Source organism: Zonotrichia leucophrys, chromosome 14 (genome assembly GCF_028769735.1).
Source record: "Zonotrichia leucophrys gambelii isolate GWCS_2022_RI chromosome 14, RI_Zleu_2.0, whole genome shotgun sequence".
NCBI lineage: Eukaryota > Metazoa > Chordata > Aves > Passeriformes > Passerellidae > Zonotrichia > Zonotrichia leucophrys.
Genome location: NC_088184.1, coordinates 14,237,004 through 14,262,760, shown reverse-complemented (window position 1 = coordinate 14,262,760; position 25,757 = coordinate 14,237,004). Strand labels below are relative to the sequence as shown.

Sequence of the window (25,757 nt, the reverse complement as noted above, 5' to 3'; positions counted from 1 at the left end):
TCGTTTCAATGTAATATATATCATAAAATAATAAATCAAGCCTTCTGAAACACAGAGTCAGATCCTCATCTCTTCCCTCAGCATAAGACCCCTGTGAACACTCACACCCAGAGCTCAGCCCGGGGGCTGGGGCTGCAGAAACGCCGTGCAAGGAGCAATGGCACATCCAGGGACACAGGGACAGACACTGAGCACCTCCTTCCTCAGCCTCTGCTCTGCAGAATCTCTTTTCTTGCTGCCAGCCACCTGCAAAAGCACATTTCTTTCGGCCCCAGCAGAGCCCAGGTCAGATCCACCTGTTCCATCAGAGCAGGGCTGCTCCCTGAGGCAGGTTTTCTTTCTCTGCAGCTTTTCTGAGCTCTCTGCTCTTGATCTCTGTCTCGCTGTCTGCAGCCCCCCGGGGCTGTCTGTGCCAGGCTCTCTCCTGCTTGCCCTAGACCTGGTATCACAGGCTCTGGAGCTGTTTTACCTCGGATAAACCCTTCCCGTGGTTACCAGAGGCTGCACACAGGGAGCTGTGAATGAGGTTAAAACGAGGGGAAAACATCCCTGTGGAAAAGTGCCTCATTTCCAGGCACTCCACAGGCTTGAATATCCTGGAGCTGCTGCAAGGCTCCCTTTCCTCAGAAAACCCACAAGCCCCAAAGGAATTAATTCATTCCCAGTTCAGTCCCTGGCTGTCCCAGGTCCTTTGGGAATGCTGGAAAGCATCACTGCCAGAGATTGGAGACAAACCCAGGCAATGCAGCCCAACCTCTGAGAAAAAATCACCCACAACCTCTGCTACCAGGCAGGTTTGGGTATCCTAATACACAAGCACATCCATCAGGGCCCCTGGAAAGGACCAGCACTGCTGGATCCATCTTTGAGCTCATGGGATGGCTCACCCTCAAGGGCACATTTACACCCACAAATGGCTTCAGATACCCTTGATGCCCTTTTGGGTATGGGGACATTGTGGAGACCCCCCGGCACCTCTGCCAGCAGGAACCTGCTTCCCTCAGCCCTTCAGCTCCTGATGGGACATTTCCCACCAACTCCTTGAGCACCACAAAACCAAATGTTTTGGGCTTGTGGGGTTTTTTTTGTTTGTTTGTTTGTTTTTTTCTCCAGGACCCAAGGACTTTGGGGGAAGCAGGGAATTCAGTCGTGTCCCTGTTAGGAACCTGCAGGGGCTGGATTAGCAGCTCGGCTCCAAAATCTCCTTTTCCCTGAGCACCTGGAGGGAGCTGAGCTGACTCCAACCTCACCGTAGGACACTGGAGAAAAGCTGAGTTAGCAGGGCTGTGTTAATTACCCCCTGCGCGGCTCCTCCCAAAGCTTTCGAGACTGTGAAATGGCCCATCTGCTGCGACAGAGCTCTCATTGTCTTAATCACACGACACGCTGGTGACATTCCGCCCGGAGCCGGCGACAGCGACCGAGCCCTCGCTGCTGGCCAGGAGCGAGGCACCGATCACAGGAGCTCAGTGCCCTGCCAGCCGAACCAGCTTTGGTGCTTCCCCAGGGGATAACTCAGGAAAAGGAGGTGGAAAAAATAAGGTTGGAACTGGAGCAACCAGGGCACGGATGTCCCCGTTGTTACTCAAAGTAAAGTGTGGCCAAAGAGCCCCCGTGTGGGGTGAGGGATATGTGTGTGTATTTAGCAAGAAAATCCTTTAGTACATAAAGATTAAGGTAGCTGAGTGTGATGCTCCCACAGCCCAGCTCATCTGGGCATCCCTGCTGGGTTTGGGATGGACTTTCTTGTCTCCAGGAGGATGAGGAGCCACACGAGGCTGTGTTTGCCACAAACCCCGTGCAAGGAGAGGAAACAACAGCCAGGTTGCCAAGATCTGACAGAAATAAAAGGGGGAAAAAAAGAAACTTGGGACAGCCTACTTTATTGGAGTCACCAGGGGCATGCAGGAATGGTGGAAATGGATGTTTGGCCCCATGGATCCCTCCCCAAGCTCAGAGCAGCCTGTGGGAAAACCCAACAAACTCCAGCATCCTCTGTGCCATGAGAAGGGAAAGGCAGCTCCAAGGACATCAGTTCTGGCAGGAGGAGGTGGGCAGGGTGGGGAAAGCGTGGGCAAGCAGTGCAGAAAGCAGGGGGGGATTCAGTGGGGCTGCTGTCCCTGTGCCCAGGGTGTCACAGAGGGCCACAGGTCTGTCTGTGCTCACTGGCCACCAGGCCATGTCACTCCCAGCCACTGCTGGTGCTCCTGTTCACCCTGCAGGAAGACTGGGAGCAGGAAAGATCAGCACAGAGCACCCTTTCCCTAAAAGCCAGACAAGCCACCAGGACCCAAGTCTCCCAGACAAGAAGCCAAGAGACAGGAGACTCGGTAATTAATGGGAGCTCTGCAACTCCAGCTTAATTACAGCAAACGGTGGCTGCACCCCAGGAACTTGGAGCCATGAATAGCAAAGGAAGCACCTGGAGAGGGGGAAGCAGGGAGGATGTTCGTGTCCCAGTGCCATCCCCAGCAGACAGGTTGGCTAATAGGACACAGCTCTGGCCAGGATTTTTCTGCAAGGCAGAATAAATGCAATTGGAGAGTCTTTATCTGAGGCTGCTGTAGCTGATCCTTGTTGCTGTTATCAGGGCTCTTATCAGGGCATTTGGCTCAACACCCTGTCACAGAGCAGGGGCAGAGCTGCTCACACCCAGCAGACAGAGGCTGGGGGAGAGATGGTTCATTGGTTCATTCTGTGGTTAATTCCACCTTGCTCCCAGGCTATAGGAGCCTTTCCACAGGGGGTAAAAGGGGCAGGGGATTTATACAAAACAGTCACAGAATCCCAGAATGGTTTGGATTGGAAGGGACCTTAAACCTCATCTTGTTCCAAACCCCTTCCACTGTCCCAGAGTGCTCCAAGCCCCGTCCAACCTGGCCTTGGGCACTTCCAGGGATCCAGGGGCAGCCACAGCTTCTCTGGGCACCTGTGCCAGGGCCTGCCCACCCTCACAAGGAAGAATTTTTCCCCAATATCCCATCTAACCCTGCCCTCTGTAGTGAGAAGCCATTTTCCCTTGTCCTGTCACTCCAAGCTCTTGCCCAAAGTTCCTCTCCAGCTCTCCTGGAGCCCTTTTAGGCACTGGAAGGGGCTCTAGGACACCCCAGACCTCTCTTTTCTCCCAGCCAGCTCTCCCAGCCTGGCTCCACACAGCACAACACACACAAGTGAAAACTACAAGAAAATAACAGAAGCTTTCAAATGGCAGAAAATATTCCAGCCCTGGAAAGAAAACTTATTCAAACAAGAAAGCAGAAAGGAACAAAAGGGTCTTACCCATATTCCCATATAAACTTTTAAGGAAAAATAAAGCACTACAACAAGGTCAGAATGCTGAACTGCTGTGAGGGGGTAACAGATCCAGCAGTGGAATTTAACTCCATTCCTCTGCCTCCTTGTTCATCCTCAGCCTCACAGGGGGACTGGATCAGTAACTCATTAGCAGCCCAAGGGCATTTATCATTAACAGGCCAGCAGCAGGAACTGTGCTTCCCAAGGTGCCTGGGTGGGCAGCCTGGCCCCCACTGCTTCTCATCCTCTCCACTCCACCTGATTCCAGCGTCTCACAGATGGGCAGGGCTGAAAAATGTCTGAGTGATGCCTCACATGCTTCCCTCCCTTTCCACCACTCTAACAAGAGCCAAAGGACAGCAGCCCAGCCTTATGTTCCCAAATTCCTGAGCCCTCATCGATATCATAATTGTGTAACTGCATGAAACCAGGCAAAGCTGGGGTTTCTGTGCTTTAAAGCAAAGGTCAAACAGGATCTGGGTGAATGGCTGAGGTGCAGCCTGGCATGGCAAGGGCTGACCAGGAGAGACCCCACAGAAGAGATCACAGAATTATGGAATCATTTGGCCTGCAAAAGTCCTCTCAGATCATTGAGTCCAAGCATTATTCCACATCTACACTGGTGATTCCACCACTGCTCTGGGCAGTCTGTGCCAATGCTTGACAATCCTTCCCCTGAGATTTTTCCTAATATCCAACCTAACCTCTCCTGGTGCAACCTGAGATTGTTTGCTCTTGTTAACCAGGAGAAAAGACCAACCCTCACCTGCATCCTCCTGTCAGGGAGCTGTGGAGAACTGAAGACAGCAATTCCTCTGAAGGAAGAGAGGAGACAGCATGAGACAGGCACAGGAAAGCACCTCAGAATCCCTTCTTTTGGGGTACTTAGCCATCAGTTTGCAGCACTGGACACTTGTCTGAATTGCTCCCAAGACTTCTACAAGGTCTCACTAATAAAATAAACAGGGTGCAGTCAATGTGCCCATCGCTGAGCCAGGTCAGCATTCCTGCTCTCTTTGAAGGAGCCGCAGCAGCTCAGCACAGCCCCGAGAGGAACCGACCTTCCCCCTCAGTGCTCAGCTGGAATTTGACCTGCATTAACACATCCAAAGTACCCACACGTGTCAATAAATCAGCCTGGTGTTTCCATTAGCATTAAGGAAAGCACCTGGTTTTATCCTTTCAAGTCAATGAAGCCTCCAAAGTCCTTGGAAGTTTGTCTCCAACATAGAAACGGTGTCAACAAAGGTTAATTTTCACTTGTGAACACGCCAAAAGCTTTACACTCGTTTGTAGGACATGATGGAAAGATGAAACCAAACAGCCTCGAAATGCTCATCAGTTCCACCACTGTTTTCTTGGTAACAGGTGAGGAACTGGGAGTCTCTGGGGCTGGGAGCTGCTGCCTGCCATTCCACCCACACCTGCCCAAGGAGGGCTGGGAAAACAAACCTGGACAAGTTCAGCTCTGCTCTGTGGCACAGATTTTAGCTCATCCACGCAGTCAGGGCAGGCAAGAAACCTCAAAAAAAACCCCCCAAGTTTACCTGTGATGAGCTGGTTTGGATTTTACCAGCTGGAACCTACATCCTCCACAATATTCCCAAGTCCAAGAGGCACAGAATGGTTTGGGGTGGGAAGGATCACCTCATTCCAAACCTTGCCATGGCAGGGACACCTTCCACTGTCCCAGGCGGCTCCAAACCCCATCCAAACCGGCCTGGGACACTTCCAGAGATCCAGGGGCAGCCACAGCTCTCTGGGAATCTGTGCCATGGTCTGAGCAAGGCCCTGTTGCTCCCTGACCATATTTAAGGACAGTTTGGAAGACAAAGGAGCAGCACATGAGCATTTTTAGAAAGCTCACACAAAACAAGTTTTTATTCTTTGTCGCAGAAAATAAATACAGGTGCATATTCCATATGCTTTTCTATAAAAGCACTCCTACAAAATCACTGGACTGCATACAACAGTACGACCTTTTTGGCTTTTAAAATGCAAATATTATACAGTCACTTCATTGTATTATCATTTAAAGCACTTGTAGCAAGCAGCTTTGGAAAAGGAATGCTTAATTTAGAAGCCAAATTCTTGCCTCAAGTGTTTTGTGGGATTTTTCCATCGTGTATAGTGCAACTACCCTAAAAGCAACTAGAACAGTTTTTCTGTAAAACGTTTATTCCCACCAACCCCCCAATTTCAAAAAAAACCCTGCAAAGGAAAAAAAAAAAGGTCTCAAAAACTGTTCTACCTTGATACTTAAACCAAGAGAAAACAAGAAGTGGCTCAATGGAAATATTAAGGTAAGCACAACGCTTCACAGCTCGTTCTCTGTTCGCTTCCAGTTTGGCCCGGGTGTTTATTTAGAGGAATGAGCTTTAATCATCCACTCCTATATTCCTGAAAAGGTAGGACATGGACTCCCCGTTGTGGATCCTGCGAATGGCTTCTGACAGGATCATGCTGATATCCACAGTCTTGATTTTAGGGCACTGAAGTTTTTGTATTTCATGTGGAATCGTGTTTGTAACAACCACCTACAGGAAGAAGAAATGGTCAGGAAGATGTAGCTCTTTTGTTTTCCACCTTTTAAACTGGAAGGGTGAAAGGGAGTTTTACAGATCCCACAAAACCACCCTGGCTGACAGAACAACATTTTACATTACAGTCAGGGTGACAGTGTCAGGAAGGGCCGTGTGTTGCCATATGTTCCATGTATCCATGGATACTAATGGCACTGTCCCTCCTTCATTCATTCATTCCTTCATTCTGCCACACAGATCCACAGGAGGTACAGAAATACCCCACCCACTGAAGAGAAAGGTGTGCTGACTCTGACAGTCCAGCATCTCACCCCTTCCCACATTTCCCACTGCTATAAAGACACGTGCATGCCAATATTCCAGCACACAATTCCATAGTGAGAAAGCCTGAAGCAGGAAACTCCCATCTAAATCCTTAATGCCAGCATCTGTCAAGAATCAATTCAGGAGAAAATGGCTTTGAAAAGGCCCAAATGCCTGCTCAGAGCTGACACCCCACAGTTACCTCATCGATGGCAGACTCCTCGATCAGCCGGGGAGCATCAGAGGACAGCAGGCCATGGGTGGCCATGACAAAGATCTTGTAGGCCCCTCTCTCCTTGAGGGTCTCAGCTGCAGCCAGGAAGGTGTCAACGTCATCTATGATGTCATCCTGCCAAAATCCCAGAGTCACTGAGGGTTCACCACATCAGACAGACCAGCACAGCTTTAACAAGTGTAACAAACCCCAAAGTACCTCAAACTATCAGAAAATTGTTCTTTTCCTTGACAACCCCGGAGGTTACACTCTGCTTTAGAGAAAAGTGCATCAAGGAATCACAGAATGGCCTGGGTTGGAAGGGATCTTAAATATATCTCATTCCAAGCCCTGCCATGGGCAGGGACACCTCCCTTTAGAGCTGGTGGCTCTGAGTTCCACACAGCCTGGCCTTGAGTGCTTCAGGGATGGGGCAGCCACAGCTGCCCTCACAGGGAAAAAATTCTCCCTTATATCCAATCTACCCTACTCTCCTGTAAGTCTGAGGCCATTCCCCCTTGTCCTGTCACTGCAGGCCCTTATAAATAATCTCTCTCCATCTTTCTGGCAGGCTTTCTTCAGAGACTGGACAGCCACAATGAGGTCAGCCCAGATCCTTCTCTTTTCCAGGCTGAACAATCCCATTCTCTCAGCCTCTCCTCATACAGAGCTGCTCCATCCCTCTGATCATCTTGGTGGCCTCCTCCAGACCTGTTCCAGTAACTCCATGTCCATCACCTCAGCTTCAGTGGCATTTCCAAACCCAGCAGTAGAACAGGGGGGTTCTCCCCTCCTCCTGTGGGGTGCGTGCAGCACCTGAACCCCTCCAGGTAAGCTCTGAACAGAATTCCCCCTGCTCTGCTCAGGGACACAAGGTCCCAGTGCTGCCCCATCCCATCAAAGTCCAGCAGCAGCCAAAGTTCAGAGGCTGACACAGAACAGCTGCCTGATTTCTGCAGCTTTGACATGTTTGATGTAATTGATGAGAACTGATGGCACCTCACTCACCACGATGATAGCTATTCTTCCTCCTACATCTCCAACAACTGTGATGGGTGGCTTTTCCTTGGGAATCAGCACTGGTTAATGGCAGATGTTTTCAGAGGGGGAGAAAGGAGAAAGAAAAGAGGAAGTTTATATAATTTATTTGAACTATGGAAATGTCTGATGGGTCACCACTATTAGAGACATGAAGCAGCAAGATTTCAGCATCACTACTGAATGAAAACCATCAGGATTCTAATATATAAATATTTTAAGCTTAATTAAAATATTAACTATATTAATTTATACCTGAATTCTTTACAATTCAATTAATTCTTAATTTCAGCACAGAAACAGAGTGGCTTGCAGACACAAGCAGTTCAGACACCCACAGTGGTTTATGCCCTGCAGTTCTGGTGGTGCAGCTGAAGGTCACATCCACACTCAAGCAAGAAGGAATCCATAGTATTTGTAGGGGGAGAGAAATCATGTATTTGATTTTATTTTATTTTATTAGAAGGCTAATTATTTTATTATACTATTTTATTCTATATTATATTACATTGTGTCTGAACTGAATCTGCTAAGCACTTAACTTTGCACAAAACTGCACAGAACTTGTGACTGTCAGCCAACAGTCCCAACACACACACTCTTGGCCCTGATGGGTTAAGGAAATAAAACATCCTTACTTTGGTAAACAATTTCTATATTGCATTCTACTTTTGCACAAACACAGGCACAGCAAATGATAAGAATTATTTTTCCTTTCTCTGAGGTTCAGAGAATATGAAACCCAGAAATTTCCTTGGGAAGAACTGTGCCTTGCTTTTCTCTTTGAAGAGAAATGTGGTGACAGAAATCACATGTGATTCACTAAGCAAAAAATGTCATGGTTTGAGCCTGGCACAGAGCCAGTGCCCCCATGAAAATGCCCTCACCCTGGTGTCTGCTGTGAGATGTGACCAGGAATAAGCAAAACAGGCTTTAGCTTAAACATAAAGAACACTTTATTACCTAAACTACAGGGAAATAGGGAAAAACTATAAGGAAAAGAAAAAAAAATTGAAAACCTTACAAAAACCACTTTCCTCCTCCCCACTACCTGACTTTCCCAATCCGATACATTCTCCCAAATCACTGCCCAGCCTGGCACCACACTTTAGTATACTCAAACTTCAGTTCATGAAGAGGAAAGGAGTCCTTCTTGTTCCATAGGCTTCCCCTGGAAACACACTGAAACCTCGTGTGCTTCCCTGTCACTTCGGCATTTCTGAATGTGATTCACTAAGAAAGACGAGGTTATTTTTTCCCCCTCTGTGAAGAACCACTCCTTTTAGCCAATCCATCTGGGCCAAACCCAATCCCTAAACCCCCACGAAAGCAGCAGGTAACACCTTCCCCCCTACACTTACTTACTGGGGATCTCCAGGCTGGGGTGGATGGCAGCCACGTACTTGGCTGTGGGAGGGGAGTGCCGCCCGTCCACCATGTCAGACTCGGCATCCTGGGCTTCCCCGTGGATCACCGCGATGCCCAGGCGCAGGCGCTCGGCAAAGGACTGCGCCCTGCAGGGAAAGGGTTAAACACCAGCAAAGGGTTAAACACCAGGAAAGGGTTAAACACCAGGAAAAGGTTAAAACCCCAGGGAAAGGGTTAAAACACCAGGGAAAGGGTTAAAACATGGTTAAAACACCAGGGAAAGGGTTAAAACACCAAGGAAAGGGTTAAAACACCAGGAAAGGGTTAAAACACCAGGGAAGGGTTAAAACACCAGGGAAAGGGTTAAAACCCCAAGAAAAGGTTAAAACCCCAGGAAAAGGGTTAAAACCCCAGGGAAAGGGTTAAAACCCCAGGAAAGGGTTAAACACCAAGGAAAGGGTTAAAACACCAGGGAAAGGGTTAAAACACCAGGGAAAGGGTTAAAACACCAGGAAAGGGTTAAAACACCAGGGAAAGGGTTAAAACACCAGGGAAAGGGTTAAAACACCAAGAAAAGGGTTAAAACACCAGGAAAGGGTTAAAACACCAGGGAAAGGGTTAAAACCCAGGGAAAGGGTTAAACACCAGGGAAAGGGTTAAAACAGCAGGGAAAGGGTTAAAACCCCAGGGAAAGGGTTAAAACACCAGGGAAAGGTTAAAACACCAGGAAAGGGTTAAAACACCAGGAAAGGGTTAAAACAGCAGGGAAAGGGTTAAAACACCAGGAAAGGGTTAAAACACCAGGAAAAAGGGTTAAAACACCAGGAAAAGGGTTAAAACCACAGGAAAGGGTTAAAACACCAGGAAAGGGTTAAAACACCAGGAAAGGGTTAAAACGCCAAGAAAGGGTTAAAACACCAGGAAAGGGTTAAAACACCAGGAAAGGGTTAAAACACCAGGGAAAGGGTTAAAACACCAGGGAAAGGGTTAAAACACCAGGGAAAGGGTTAAAACACCAGGGAAAGGGTTAAAACACCAGGAAAGGGTTAAAACACCAGGGAAAGGGTTAAAACCCCAAGAAAAGGTTAAAACACCAGGCAAAGGGGTTAAAACACCAGGGAAAGGGTAAACACCAGGAAAAGGGTTAAAACACCAGGGAAAGGGTTAAAACACCAGGGAAAGGGTTAAAACACCAGGGAAAGGGTTAAAACACCAGGGAAAGGGTTAAAACACCAGGAAAAGGGTTAAAACACCAGGGAAAGGGTTAAAACACCAGGGAAAGGGTTAAAACAGCAGGGAAAGGGTTAAAACACCAGGGAAAGGGTTAAAACACCAGGAAAGGGTTAAAACACCAGGGAAAGGGTTAAAACAGCAGGGAAAGGGTTAAAACCCCAAGAAAAGGTTAAAATACCAGGGAAAGGGTTAAAACGCCAGGGAAAGGGTTAAAACACCAGGGAAAGGGTTAAAACACCAGGAAAGGGTTAAAACGCCAGGGAAGGGGTTAAAACCCCAGGGAAAGGGTTAAAACCCCAGGGAAAGGGTTAAAACACCAGGGAAAGGGTTAAAACACCAGGGAAAGGGTTAAAACACCAGGGAAAGGGTTAAAACACCAGGAAAGGGTTAAAACACCAGGGAAAGGGTTAAAACACCAGGAAAGGGTTAAAACACCAAGAAAAGGGTTAAAACCCCAGGGAAAGGGTTAAAACCCCAGGAAAGGGTTAAAACACCAAGGAAAGGGTTAAAACCCCAGGGAAAGGGTTAAGACACCAGGAAAAGGGTTAAGACACCAGGAAAAGGGTTAAACACCAGGGAAAGGTTAAAACACCAGGGAAAGGATTAAAACACCAGAAAAAGGGTTAAAACACCAGGAAAAGGGTTAAAACACCAGGGAAAGGGTTAAAACACCAAGAAAGGGTTAAAACACCAGGGAAAGGGTTAAAACGCCAGGAAAGGGTTAAAACACCAGGGAAAGGGTTAAAACACCAGGGAAAGGGTTAAAACACCAGGGAAAGGGTTAAAACACCAGGAAAGGGTTAAAACCCCAAGAAAAGGTTTCAGTTCTACCAACTCACCTCTCTACAACCCTAACCTGTTTCCATTTTATTGCTCATGTTTCAGAGAGAAGTCAAGCTATCCTAAAATTTTAGGAGAATTCCTAGAGAAATCAGCTGCCCCTCAGGATGGTTTTTTATCAGGTTTGTTAAAGTCAGAGTAACCTTCCAAGTGCCCATATGGGCCTAAAGCAACAGGATGGATGCTGCAAGTCACAAAATGCTGACTGCTCCCTTCTGCTTGCCCAAGAGCCAAAATAACACTTCCCAGCCTTCAGGGATCCCATGCTTCAGCAGGACACAGTTAACAGTAGCCAAGAACAGCCTTGATGTCTGGATTGTCTGCATTTAATAGGAAAAAATACTCTATAAAAAGAGAAAAAACCTGTTCACCTATTTATTTAGTAGTAAATAAAGACAATATCCCTGACCTGCTGACACATAACCTCAGATATCCTATGGAAAAGGGGATCCAGATGATCACTGCCTGACAAACCACACTTGGGAGTTGAACAGCTTGGATTTTTTAATTAGCTGACATGAAGTTCCTTCACACTGCAGTATTTCTTCAACTAAGATTAGAAATTTCTGGAAAGGAGTGTAAGGTCAGTTGGGGGAGTGGGAAAAGCAGAGAGTCAGGAAAATAGGAATTTGCATCCCAGATCCTGGAAGCAGCAAATACCAATGAGCACACCCATCCCAGCTCACCCTGCACACCCAAGGGTTTGGGATCCTGCCCAAGCACCCATCCCAGGCTCCTCTGGTCCAAGCAAGCCCAGCACATCCACAGGGATTCACTCTGCTCTAAATCAGCACCTCAGAGCCTGAATCACCTCCTCTGTCCTTAAGCCTTCCTTCACCACCCAAACAATACAAAGTCCAGACAGCAATTTGCCCATCGTGATACTCAGTTAATTAAAAATGAAGAATCTTCCACCCTGTGGTTATCATACAGTTGCAATATTTTTGCAAGTAGTTAATTATAGGTAATTATTATTACAAACAATAAGAGTTATGACTTAGCAGGAATAATCATATCAATAAAACTGTATTAATTACCTTAAAATGCAGTATTAAACTGAATCAAGTTCAAAGTGACAGCCAAATGATTTATTAATTTCCCAGTGAGCTCAGAAACCACAGAGACATTCTGAACTTCAACACACAAGGGTTCTTTTCCACAAGCAGGGATTCATCAGAAGTATTTTCCTAGATTGTTTTCAGCCTGGATTAGGCTGAAACATCCAATTATCCCTCTCTCAATACAATGTAACTCTTCACATACTGTCCTTAAGCATTCATAGGAGCATGTGAAGAAGCTAAACAATACACTTCTGGGATCCTCTCCTCCACAAATCACTGCATGATGTGCAACTCATCTATTTGCTGCCATTGACAATTAGTGGATAATCAAGCATTAAAATGCTGCAACAAACTCTTGCCTCCACCCAAGAGGCAACACTGACACCGTGGAAAAGAAATGGAAAAGAAACAAATGTAAAATGACCTGGCCAAAACAAAAGAAATCACAAAAAGTATTGCTGGAGAAAAAGATGACAAAAGGTGGTTTGTTACAGAAAATGAGGAAAACACAGAGTATCAGAATTCATTGGCATGGAAGTCCAAATATCTTTTCAACAAAGTCTGGTTTGTCACCACAGCCTCTCTTAAAGCATCATCCAGCTCTTACAGCACCTGCTGACAGCTCTGTAATTCCAGAGGTCAGGAACAGTCAGCTATAAAGCTTCATGGATTAAGAACAGTCACTCAACCACCAGAGACTTCACAATCACAATCATCTCAAACAGCAAACCCAGACTGACCTTCTGTGTTTAGGATCTGCTGTTCTTTGTTATGTCCACATTGAGAAACTCATCTGGATTAATGGCATTACACTTCCAGCCACTTTTCCTCACTTACAGATTTATAATGTAAATGCACACAAATATAACATAATTAAAAACCTTCTTAATCATAAGCACTGCATTGATTTATCACATCCTTTTGTAGGCTTTGTTTTTACTCTCCTTAGATTTATTATGATTACAGCAATGATGTAAAACCTACACAGCTGACAGAGGAGAACTGGGAGGGGTTTGAAGGCTGCATCTTCTAATTATTGAGTATTTGTCCTTGACTTGACCCTAAGAACAAAACCCAACAGAGATTTGCTGCTCTAAGAAAGAGAGCAGATCTTACCCACCTCTTGGCAGATGCAGGAGATTTGGCCACAATTACAGCATTCCTGTAGTCTGGTATCTGTAGTGAATAACAGACAGCAATGTCCACTTCATATCTTTACACAAATTTAAACTCAGTAAGAATCAGAGAACTTTTATTTTGCCAGAATTTTAAGCATTGAACATTTTACCTAAGAAAGTAACCTCAAGAATCCATGGTGCATGATCAGGGTTGACAGCTCAGTAAAAACACATATTTAGAAAATTCAGATATTAACTTCAAACTGTACCTTTTATAAACCCCATTTTATAGTACAGGTAACAGAAAAAGAACTGCTTTAGGACATCAGGGTTACACCCACAAGTGTTAAAACAGGAAACCATCAAAATTAAAGTTTCCTGTTCAAGCTAAATTGTCTTTCATCACTAAAAACTAGCATTTTACAGCTTCCTATTGTGTTATAGAGTACCCCAAGAAAAGTCACACCTCTCCATCACATCACATCACCCTGACTCTTTCTCTGGACCACCAGGAGGGATAAAACTTCCACAGTCACTGCACTGACCCTGGAGGCTCAGTGTCAGTGCTGCAAACACTGCCAGCCTGGTCAGCACCAGGGGATGCTGCTGAAATGCTGCCAGCACAAACCAGCAAGCCTGGCTTTCCCTCTGGTGTCTGACAGCTGCTCCAGTCAGGCTTCACCAGCACAGAGTTTGCTGCCCCTGCCCCAGCTCATGCTGGTTTTTCACTCCAGACTCCTGATCCACATTTAACTGGCATTTTAGTCCCCATCTCTCAAAAGTTTCTTTTCCTCATCTCCATTTTCCCTGCAAACAGTGACTCCACATCAGATTCATTGGTTTGTAACTTCCCAAGCATTCCACCATCCACACTTCCAGTTCTTTCCAACTGCAGTGCCTCTGGTACCCCATTGTACCCCACTCCTTGCAAACTCAGCCTTTTCCTTCACTCTGCTGCCCTGGGATGATCCATCTCTATGGAGAGCAGCTAAAAGGAACCTGTCTGTCCTTCTAGCCCCAAACCACAGTGCTGAGCCAAGCAAAGTCCCACAGAGCAGGTCCTCAGCATCCCAGTGTAAGGGATGGAAGACTCTTCACCAAACACCTGCAAATTGATCTGTGAGGGGTGGAATTCACAGATCTGTGGGGATGACACTGTCGGATCTCAAAATCTCAGTCCTGAGGTGCTGAGCCACCGAGACCACCTTGGGGGGCTCGGGAGTCCTGGAATGTTCCAGAAGTGCCTGGTAGCTGGACTTTAACCCTACACAGGAGACGACAAGGATGAGGGCTTCACCGGGGTGAATGGTGAAGGGATTGGTTAATTAGAGGGTGAGACACAGGGTTTAGGATTTCTGTACAGGGGGGTTTAGAGGAGTAAGATGGAGGAATTGGGGCGTGTCCTGTCCTTCTTCTTCTTCCTCTTCTCCTCCATCTTCTTTGGCCACGGTGGCACCTTTGGATTGGTTATTACTGAGAGTGCACCGAGTTATAAGAATAAATGGTATTGGGGAAAAATGATAAATATTGTACACGTAACCATGGGTATAAAGATAGGTGACTGTCCGGAGGGCAGCACAGTGTGCTCATGGCTGGCTGCTGAGCAGAGCTTTGTTTGGCTGAAAGAAAATCTTTTAGATAAACAATTAATAAACACAGAGACCGAAAGAAGAACTGAAGCCTCTTCTCGTCCTTCGATACGCGGCTGCCCCAAGGCCACCCCGGGCCTTTCCAGGCCCTCCAAACAGCCGAGATAACCGGACAACCCTGTCATGCAGCTCACCACCCTGTCAGATATCAAATACCCATTCCAGAGCACTGAAATACTTGGGGTTTCTGCCAACACAGGCAAAGTAAGTTCTTCCACAATCTGATCCACAATATACAAACTGCACTGGCTGATTATTTCCAAAAGCTCCACCTGAAGTAGGCATGGGAAAGAAAAAATAAGTTCTGAATTTGGGCAAGGGTTCAACCAACAGAAAATAAGAAATTTTTTGAGGACGTCAGGCAACGTTAATAATCCACAATGTTGGTAACTCCACCTATAAAGTGGGAATTCAGCATGTTCTGTCCTTGGCAAACACTGAGTTATACAAGAGGCTACAAAGATTAACATGATGGAAGGTATGGACAAGGCAGGGCCTGTCACTCGACATAATAAAGGCTTTGATCTACTTCAGACACCATTGCCTCATTTTTCCTCTGCCAAATGAACAAATTTGTTCTCAGCTCTTCAAAAATGAAGTCAGAAATGTCATCCCAAAGACTCTGAGGTGTCAACACGTCCATGTAACAAAGGGCTGTGTCACTCTGGGATTAACACCTGCTAAAAGCAAAGAGAAGCCACCAAGCATCCAACATGTGCCAAGCACACCAAACTAAACACCCAACTATTTTATATCACAGGAGCTTCACTGACTGCACTGTCTCCATCCCAGAGCAGCAAGGGATTCCCTTCACATCTAGGCATAAATTTCCAACAGGAAACAACTACAAGCCCTCATTCTCCCAACTTTCAGCGAGATGGTTTTTAACTGACTTTCATCCTTATCAAGCTGGACTCCACCTCATGCTCTTCATCATGATTCCCACAGCTTTGGAAGCTCTGGCATTCCCAGGGCAGGATATGCAGCGAGTTGTGGCCACCAGGAACTGGAGATGAATACTAAACTCCCCCTGAGCAGCAAAGGATCAAAGTTTTAAGCACAGATAAAAGATCTGGCTGGTGAAGGTACTTGCCAGAACAGATCTTGTGTGATCAGATCCACTCAGTTCACTCTGGTTTTAGAAAATCCCCTCATGGATGAGCAGAGGGATGAAGAACTGAAAGTATCTTTTAAAACTTCTCTACAAAGGGTCATTTGTTAGATTGCACAGCACTGTCAGACTCAAAGCTGCAACAATTCTGTGTAAACCACTGAAAGCTCAGGAATCAAAAGGTGCTTCAAGACCAAATCAGGACCATGATCTTGTTATTGACCATAAACCACACTTTCAAGCAACACATAAAGGCAAAACTTGACTTGTGTCTGTGTGTTTTGTTTTCCACTTTTGTTCTTTTTTTTTTTTAAAGTTAGGAAGTGCTTACAGTGTGCAATACTTCTTTCCTGGAACACCAGATGAATGACTGTGGCAAAGCCTGGAGTTTTGTTCTGCCATCCTCTTTGACTCTATTACCAAATGAAATTATAATGAGGAACTCAAATAGATTTTAATACTGTCATAACAAAATCATGTTGGTTTGGGTTTCTTTAAGGGGGTGGGGTGGGGTGTGTTTTGTTTTTTAAATTGAGCCATTCCTAGCTTTATAAAAAGAAATAGCTTGGATTCAAAAGCAAGAGTGAGCTAAACCCTTTCTCTCACCAGGAAGAAAGCATTTGCTTTATTCCAAATTACCATTAGTCAGAGGCTTAACGTGCATCTTATACCTACAATTATCATTTGCACATTTTGTACAGGCCAATCCACCAGGAGCACTTCTCAAAACCCTTATAAAAATAAGATGGAGGCACAGAACATCCCAAGTTAAGCTCCTCAAGTCAAGACATGCAGTCTGAACTAACAGGGAGTGAGATTTCCACCCACCAGCCTGACTTTCAGAGCACTATCAATAGGCTCTCTCATAGTTTACAACTTCCAAATGTTTCTTATTTTGTCATTTAAATTTATGCCCACACAAGCAGCCCTTCCTATAAATGTCAAGGAAACTGGAAATAGGAAAGGAAGAGGACATTGAGAGCAAGAAAATGCTAATTTTTTTCAGTGTTAGGGGAATATATCTAAGAGAAAAACCAGCATTGCTGCATGGGTAAGAAAACATCAGCTCTTCAAGAAAGTAAAAGTTAAATGTGGGGAAGAGAAGAATCAACAGTTCCCAACATCACTCCCTGCCCCAAGTGACCATTCTCCCCTTAAAATTCAGTTTGAAGAGTTATCTTTTCAGAGGGATTTGTTTCACATGCCCTGAGACATGACAAAAAAGAATTTAAAAACCCAACTGTAATAACAGGCCTTCCTCACCTCTTCTTGGATGTACTGGAGTAAAAATGGAGATGCTCTCAAGTTATCAACTGGAATATTGAAGAAACCCTGAATTTCCTTCTGATGTAGATCCATGGTAATAAGATGAGTTAGCCCTTTAAAATAAAATAGTGAAACAAACAGAGAAGCACATTAAGAAAAGTAAGAGAGAACAGACACTTTATTTTTCTAACTTTCACTGCAGTTTGTCCAGAAAATTTCTAAGCTGCATGAGAACACTGAGTGAAAATACATAATAAATTCATTTTAGTTCCTCTTAAGCACACTGGCATTAACATGTTTTGAGGCTTCCAGAGTGACTTTTTGAAAAGAACCTCAGAACCCTGCACATAACTGGCTCTGCAGTGCCACACTGAGGCAGGCAGGATCCTTCTCCACTGGACACAGGACAAAATGGAAGCATTGATTTGTCCAGTGTCACACAGCATGCTCATTAATTCTGAATCCTGAAAAATGGGCCAAGCTCCTGATCAAAAACCACTTCTCCCAAAATAACAGCCCAGATCCCACAGTTTGTTAGAACTGCCTGCTTCTTCCCAGGGATGGGAGTGAAAGGAAAGAAGTAGAAAATGTGTTGAAGGCTGTGAAAATGAATAATCTCATTCTCCCACATGGTCTCAGATGTAAAGGACAAAGTGCATTCATCCAACAAGTAAAAAACAAGACAGAAATGACAAGGCACAACTGTTCCAGACTGCAGGGAAGGCAAAGGATGGTACTGGGAGAGGTGATACCACAGCCCAAAGCTGCTCAGCACAGCAGACTCATTCTGCCAGCTCAGTACAACTCGGTGTAAAATGGTTCTATCCCATTGGGGGTTTTGATGAACTCACAATTTGGGAACATTTCTAATTACATTCTCCTTTTCACGTAGATTTAAACACATGAAAAGCTTGGCAGTTATTTTTAACCAGAGTCCAAACTTGTGTACAGATCTCCCTAAAGCTGGAAGCTGACAGCAGGAGCCCCCTTGCTCTGATTTAAGGACAGCCACATTCTTACCAGCTTTGCACATCATCGAGGCCAGCAACTTGGAGACAATGGAGCCCCTTTTCCTCATCTTGCACTGTTTGCTGTAGGGGAAGTAAGGAACCACTCCAATAATGCTTTTGGCACAGGAGGTTTTACATGCATACACCATGATCAGGAGCTCCATGATGGTGGTATTCACATCCCTGCAACGAGAAACATCTGCTCCTGGAGCTGCTGCACAAAAATCCTCAATTCACCACAGCATTCACACCCAGCAGACACAGAGAGGGCAGATTTTTAGAGAACTGGTCATCAGCTAAGATCTGCATTTCTGCTGCCATTAAAAAAAAAAAAAGTCTTAGCATTTGTAAAGTTCTTTTCAGATAAAATTAAAGAATTTCTGAATCACAGGACACATTGCCCAGGAAACATTCCTCCTACATCTTAACTTTGTGATGGTGCTAGAGACAGGGAGCTGAGAAGAGAAGAATTTAAGAGATTGACATAAACAACAGAATACACTTAGGGAAGGAATGCAGAGACCAAGGGGAAGGCTTTATTTTATTTTTTTTTTATTGCTATAGTCACTACAAATTAAAATTGTAGAAGCTACCTTATGCCAAAGCTGCCTTTGTGTACGTATAAAAACCCAACAAAACCAATACCCCAAACTCTCCACAAGCCTCTATCTAGTTAATATAATCTTATTAAACTGCATCACAAGCATAAAAGGTGATTAAAAATGAAAACAGAAGCATTGCTATGGACAGCCCAGATCAAATGCCAGCACAGGGTCTTTAAAAAGTTACTCACTTTGAAACTGTCTGGATGATAAACACATCCTTCCCTCTCACAGACTCCTGGATCTGCACTCGTGTTTCTGCCAAGAAGAGAAATATGTAACATTTACAGGAGCAAAACTCTTTCTAGAGTCTAAGAAAGGGTGAAGTACATTGAAATCAGTGTCAGGGGCATTTCCAGTGTTGCTCATTAAATGCTCACCTCTGTTTGCCTCTTGATAAACCTGAACCTTCCCCATCTCCACTCCCAGGCGCCTGCAGGAACAGAAATAAGGCAGAAGTCAGGAAGGGCAAATCAAATGTAAATCCCATAGAATACAACAGTCACTGAAAAGGCTGCATTCTGTGGGAGAAAACCAAGGAAAGAAAATCCCAAACCATAAACCCAGCAATTACAGTGAACACTTCTCTAAAAAGCACCTACAATTCCCAAAGCTGCACTGCAGACTATGCTAAACTTATTTTCCAAGCTCAGAACAAGCAGCAGGAAAAAAATGGTGCTGTAAAAATGTAACATTTTGTAATTTTTAATATATTTCTTGCCCTACATATACACACGCACACGTGGCAACATACATGTAAAAATACTGCTTTTAAATCACTCTTATCTATAGAAAAAAGTCAAAGCAGAGTGAAGAGGAAAGAGCAGCAAGCACCATTTTATGGAAAATGGAAGAATAATATCTGCTGTATTTATTCCTTGTCAGCATGAGCTACACCCCATCACTACAAAGAGATCAGAGTATTCTCTGCACTCAAGTTCAAATTCTTTCTACAAATAACCTGGGCTCCTCTGCACTGCCCTTTCTCTCCTAGCACACCCAACTTTGGGTAAATAAGCCTCTGGAAGAAATCCACCTTGTCTAATATTCCCAGTAATGTTATGCATCCTAATTAGCACAGTAAAAATGTACTTAAGTCCTAAAAGTTCTGCTAGAGAAATGCATGGATTTAAGCTAAAGAAATGTTCCCATCCAAAATATCCAGAGAGCAGGAGGGATGGAGCTGTCCTGCCCAAAAACACCCCACTACAAGGAGAGAAAACTTCTGCCATGATGATTTATCACTGTGCAAACATGAATTATCCCACGAGTTTCCTGTGAAATGCTGCAGCCAGTCACAGCCTGCCACAGAACAATTCAAACACAAATTACTCTCTCTGTTATTGAGCTGTTGAAATTTCCTCTCCTATAGAGCAAACTCCATATTCTTGCAAATCATGGCAGTTTTCCCATGTAACTTTCCTTAAATAGGGAAAGAAAAGTGTCCAGTAAAACAAATCCCATCAGAATAACCCCAAGCTGGGAAGATTCCCTGCAGCCTTTACTTACTCAGCAATCCTCCTGGACAGTTCCATGCACGAGGAGTTGGAATTAGCTGAGAACAGCACCAGCCCACCCTTGGTGATATTCATGATGGCCCCAATTTCAGTTGATGGCACACAAAACATCAACCCTAAGTTGTTTTGCCGCTTCTAAAAGACTGCAAGAGATCAAAAGTCATTTAAATCCATGTTAAAAAACAAAACAAAACAAGACACACATTTGCTCTGTTTAAAAAGTGTAATCTTTCAGAACCCTGGATATTCCAACATCATTAAAATCTGTTATCTCCACTTTAAAAGCTCTCCAAAGATCCCCCAAGAAAACCTTCTAGCACCAATTTTTTTTCCTTTTTAACTGTTTTCCTCAGGCTACCATCCAGTAACACTGATACTTTTTTTCCATCACCTTGTCCAGCTCATTTTCCAGAACTGAGCAACGTTTATTGACTTTTCCAAAATCACAAAGACAGGCAGGGGTAGAATTGAGCTAAAAAGAGCTCCTGGGCCCAGGCTAGAAGAGTCTATTGCCAAAGCTGAATCTCTTCCCAGTACTTCTGCAGTTATAAACTTACAAATAAGGATGAAATGTAAGGAAGAATTCAATAAAGCTGGCAGCTGTAAATAATGACCTCTTGCACAGCAAATCCACTTGCTGAAGCAGCTGTTGTCATTCTTTGAAAGCAATATTTCTCCTGTGAAAACAGGAGAAAAATATCAGGAGGAAATCAGTATAATTTGGTTTTTGTTTCAAATAAAGGCACAAACCACTAATCTCACCAAGGACTTGATGGGATTCCATGTTTTTATTATTCTTTGTAAATCACATTTTCATGGTTACTCCTACTATAAAATTTTAGTCAAATAAAAGGGGAAAAAAAAGATCCCATTGACCAGCAGCCCTGGATAGATGGAAGCAGTTTCAACTTAAAATCCTGCTGCATAAATAATCCAATCCTTCATCATCCATTTCAGCATTATTTAGGAGACTGGAAATAGGAAATACAAGTGGCATAATTTAAACCAAAATAAACAGAAGTTACAGTTAAATCAGTAACTTCTTTCCTGGTACACATCTCCCTGCTGAGAAACAGAATTATCTAATAGTCACACCTAATTGGTTAGAAAAAGCTGATGATGTATCAACTATTAAGGACTCCAAAGCAACAACTAAAATAAAGAGTTGGAGAGGAAGAGTTCACAGGAACAGCTGGCGGGGTCTGTAATGAAACTCCTTCACACCTCCTTTACAACCAGACAGTCTGGCTCAGTTTAACTCTGTCACAGGAACCCGATTCACTCTTGTGAAGAGCCAAAGTCAAGTCAGGAACTTCCTAACAACAAATCTGCGGGTGCCAAGGCTGAGCTGGGCTGAATGAAAACGCGCCTGGCACCAGAACTGTGCACAGAGCGCCAGCTTCAGCCCCCAGCACGTCTGAATGTTCCCCTGCACTAAACCCAGAGGGGCCCCCAAAGCAAGACCTGTATCCCTCTCAAATTAAATACCTAAAAAAAACCCCATTTCTTAGCTAGTGTTTCTCTGCTCCGCTGCTCATTCACTCTCTGCAACTCCCAGCTGTCAACTAATGGCCATCACCCATCAAATATTCATGATGGTGTTCAAGATCCATCTCAGCTCCACCAGAGCAAAGAACCTGAAATGCTTTTAGGTCTAACAGCACCTGAGAGCATCCTGCTTGTGGGCCTGGGTGGGAACAGAGTGGAAGCAACTTTCTGTGTTACTAAAAGCATTCACGGAGTGTTCAGAAGGTGTATTTTTATCCAGTTGTGTGTCTTCTTTGTTCCATAGATCTGAAAAGATGAGTTGTTGGTTCCCCACTACTGTTGAGGGTGCACTTTACACCACAATATACTGATGTATTTACAAGCAATAGTGAACATTGCTCTTCATTTTATTGTAGGTCAAGGACTTTCTTGTGGATGTACTTCAGCAGCTACAGGTGGGCTATGGTGTGTGTGGGCAGGGAAGTTGAATTTTAAGGGTAATATGGATATATAAACCTTCAAACAGGTGTTGGGATGAAAGCAAGCTCACGAAACTTTATTAGATGTGCAAAGGCATGACTCCACAGGGGTACATGGGACAATAATCTCAGGTGTGAGGTGGGCCAACCTTCCAAGGTTGAACACAAGCACAGAACAGGCTGCAGCACAAACACCTGCCTTTCCTTTTGGGCTGCACACGATTACACAGACACATCATGATGAGCACAACAATCACTGGGCACACACGGCTTTATGCCTCCATCAACTGAGCACGTCCACACAGAAAGCAACAGAGGCAGGAATAACTGGATGGGATAAGGAATGGAGCCCATGGGATGGAGGGAATCTGCACCCTCTCCCCAATCTCCCCACGGGGAATTTTCCCGTTCCCTCCACACTCACCGATCCCCGTGGGCTGAGACCCTTCCAGCCCACCCTCCCTGCGGTGCTTCGGGTGCTCCAGGTGGGTCACACAGGGCCCGTGTCCCTCATGGATCCCATCCCTCCGCCCCCAGAGCGGCCCGGGCACGCCGCAGCCCCAGCCGCTGCCCCTCACCTGTGGCACCTGCGGGCAGCCCGAGCAACCCCGAGAAGGGGCAGCCCAGGAGAGGGGCTCCATCCCCTGAGGGAAGGGCGACCTAGCCCATTCCTCAGGCGTCGGAACCCCGTGTGGGGATGGGGGATGTCCTGCCCTCACACAGCCGGCTGAACTGGGCTGAGCGGGCGGGAGCGCCCCTCGCTGAATGCCTTACCTGCCGGCTCCGGCCCCCCGGCCCCGGGAGAAGGCGGCCCGGCCGGAGGGGAAGGAGGGGGAGAGGCAGAGGCGGCGGCGGAGCTCAGCCCCTCCGGTGCTCCGCGGGCAAGATGGCGGCGGGGCGTGAGGGAGGGAGCGCGGGCGGGCGGGGCGGGCCCGAGGCGACGCCCCCCCCCCCTTCCCCCGCCGCGCTGAGGGGAGCGGGCGCCATCTTCCCCCTCAGCCCCCGTGCTCCTGGGCACCGGGACGGGTTACAGAATCTCGGAGTTCTTGGCTTTTAGAATCGTCAGTGTTGGAAAAGATCTTAAGGATCATCCAGTCCGACCGTCAACGCAGCAGTACCACGAGACCGCATCACCCACCGCCAGATGCGGGTGGCTCTTTCAACACCTCCAGGTGTGGTACTCCAGCACCTCCCTGGGTACCGGTGCCAATGCCTGGCCACACGGACAATAAAAAGATTTTTCTGATATCTAACCCGAATCTCCCACGTGTTAGCTTCCAAGACCAGCCCCCTCCTCACTACAGCATCATTTCAGGGAGTTGAAGACAATGATAAGGGCCCTGAGCATCCTCCAGAGTAAACAAACCCAGCTCAGCCATCCCTTATAAAAATAAATTTCCTAGACCCATCATCAGCTTTGCAACAAAAAGGGAAGTACAGATCTGAATCCACAGGTGGGAGGATGGGGGGACCCCAACACCACAATTCAGCTGCACCCCTACCAAAAATTACCCCTGGTGCAAAATCCATGTGGAATAATGCAATGATATCCACGGGCTGCCATAATTTTGGAGCTCCCACATCTGCATCCCCACCAGAGAGGGATGGGAGGGCAGCTCCATCCCCACCGGACACCGAGCTACCATCTGGCCTTTGCCATCAGCAGTGTTTATGGAAAAAAAGGCATTTCTGCAAAGGAAATTAAGAACAGAAACTATCAGTGGCCTCTCAGTTCCTTGTCAAAAGCGCACATGATTTATCCAGAGTCCTCTCAGGACTCTCCTTGCCACATGCATCAGTTGAACTGCACAAAGATTCTTTTGACATCTGAAATGAGGCTCTTATTTCAGTCACCCTGCTCAAAAAGAAAAAAAGCTTTATCCCAAGACACCCATGACAAAACTGCTTTGAGGAAGTTGCAGTCATCCCACACAGACACACATCCCTCCTTTAAATACAAAACCCAAACACCATGTTTTTTCCCCAGACTGCGCAGTTAGAACCTGTTTTAAATTACGCTTCTCAGTACGCCCAAGTTGAGCGGCATTTTGTGGATCAGAATTCTAGCATTTAGCATAAAACTACAAAGGTACTTTGTAAACCAGGACACCACTGCAGCTTTTCTCACAAAAAGCAATTAAATTTGCTTATTCCTGGGCTGCAGGGTGCACTGGAGCAAGGCTGATCATCCCATCAGATATTTCTGCCCACGCTGGCCTTAACATAAAAAAAGGAGGAAAAGCCACAGGCAAGCTCACCAAACATGACTGCGAAGGGACAACATTAAATTCATAGTTTGAAACTGTGTTTCTGCCACTACAAGCTGTGTTTTCCACTTTAAATATTCACAGGCCAGTGTTTTCCCCAGATTTCACATTTGTTTCTTGCTTCATGCATTCCAAGATTTGGTAGTTCCCTTTTTTGATTGTTTTTTTTCAACAGAGTCGGAGCTGGAGAAGGAGAAGCCATTTAATGTGGAGTTGTGGAACAGATGTTGAGCACTCCACTGGCAGGCTCACAAAGCCAGGACATCTGTTAGAAATATGTGAGCAGAGAGGCCATCAGTCCTCTTAGATGCTGCAGTGATCCTCTGCCTTTCCTACACCCCCTTTCAAATTACACTGAGGCGTAAGGGAATAGTCCCATCCCTCACCACCCCCATCATTCCCAGCCCATGTTTTTCTGCTTCCAGGCTGGTGCTTCCACACAGTCGATTCAGGATCACTGACCCAAGCAGGTTCTTTTTTTGTTTCAGGGTTTTCAGGACAAAAGGAAGGGGGGTGAGCTTTTTGTTGGCCTCTTCACAGAGCAGCAGAGATTTCTCTCAGCATCATCCTCCCTGGCAGGATCCCGCTACAGGCTGGTGTGGCACAGCAGTTTAATGCAGAACAACCAGAAACAACACATGGTGAAGCACTGAACCATAATGCAATTAGCAGCCTTCCCCAGAAGCATTTTTCAGTACCCCAGGGCACTCAGAATCTGCTGACTGTTTGATTTGTGCTGCCCCAAATTCCTGACATTGCTTAAGCAAACCACAGGACCAGGAACTCAGTGATCCTGTCTTCTGATCCTTTTTTTATAAGGCTACTGCTTTTGTTTTCTTGGAGAAAAAAAGATCCATTTCTTTCCCACCTCTGTCTTCCTGATCAGAGGAACACCAGTTTAAATCTCAGCTCCCAAGGGAGAGGGATTTGTTAATTTGACAATACTCTATTCAAACACTAAGAGTTCAACAAACACTTGCTCCAAGATGAGCACATGGATTTTGTTTCATTTGCAGTGATTCAATCAGCAGCCATCCAAGGAATTCTGAAAATTTGCTGGGTGTGAACACACTGGCTCACAGAGGTTTGTTGTTCTTGATCCAGATGTGACCCTGGCAAGCAGAGATGTGCAAAAAAAAACTCCCCCACACCACACCTGGTCCAGCCAAGGTGAAGGGCACTGCTCATCCTGCTCTGGGCTGACTGACAGCCTGCATCCATCACCTGAGAGAAGATAAATGCTGCTGTCACCCCAGCTCCTGAGCTCCATCCATCACTGCTCAACCAGGCTGGCTTTGGCTTTTGTTTGTTTGTCTGGAGTTGTTTCTGTTTAAAAAAAAAAAAAAAAAAAAAAAG

At 45.6% G+C, this 25,757-nt stretch overlaps 1 protein-coding gene across 4 annotated transcripts; it reads right to left on the bottom strand.

Annotated features, from left to right (window-relative positions):
- Positions 1 to 5,157: 5,157 nt before the first annotated feature.
- On the bottom strand, positions 5,158 to 25,576 carry PRPSAP2 (phosphoribosyl pyrophosphate synthetase associated protein 2). Of its 4 annotated transcripts, none has more exons than XM_064725763.1 (12): positions 22,909 to 23,043; positions 20,725 to 20,844; positions 20,160 to 20,310; positions 19,031 to 19,083; positions 18,842 to 18,908; positions 18,059 to 18,231; positions 17,036 to 17,151; positions 13,015 to 13,070; positions 8,758 to 8,906; positions 7,363 to 7,433; positions 6,343 to 6,489; positions 5,158 to 5,831 (listed from the first exon to the last, which is right to left on the bottom strand). In XM_064725763.1, the coding sequence occupies exons 3-12, from the start codon at positions 20,276 to 20,278 to the stop codon at positions 5,673 to 5,675; spliced, it is 1,110 nt and encodes a 369-aa protein (XP_064581833.1). In that variant the 5' UTR covers positions 20,279 to 20,310; positions 20,725 to 20,844; positions 22,909 to 23,043; the 3' UTR covers positions 5,158 to 5,672. The 4 variants fall into 4 exon arrangements, with proteins under 4 accessions (XP_064581833.1, XP_064581834.1, XP_064581835.1 ...); XM_064725764.1 differs by having other exon boundaries at positions 20,782 to 20,844; positions 22,909 to 23,035; XM_064725762.1 differs by lacking the exon at positions 22,909 to 23,043 and adding an exon at positions 25,558 to 25,576 and having other exon boundaries at positions 5,521 to 5,831.
- Positions 25,577 to 25,757: the final 181 nt, after the last annotated feature.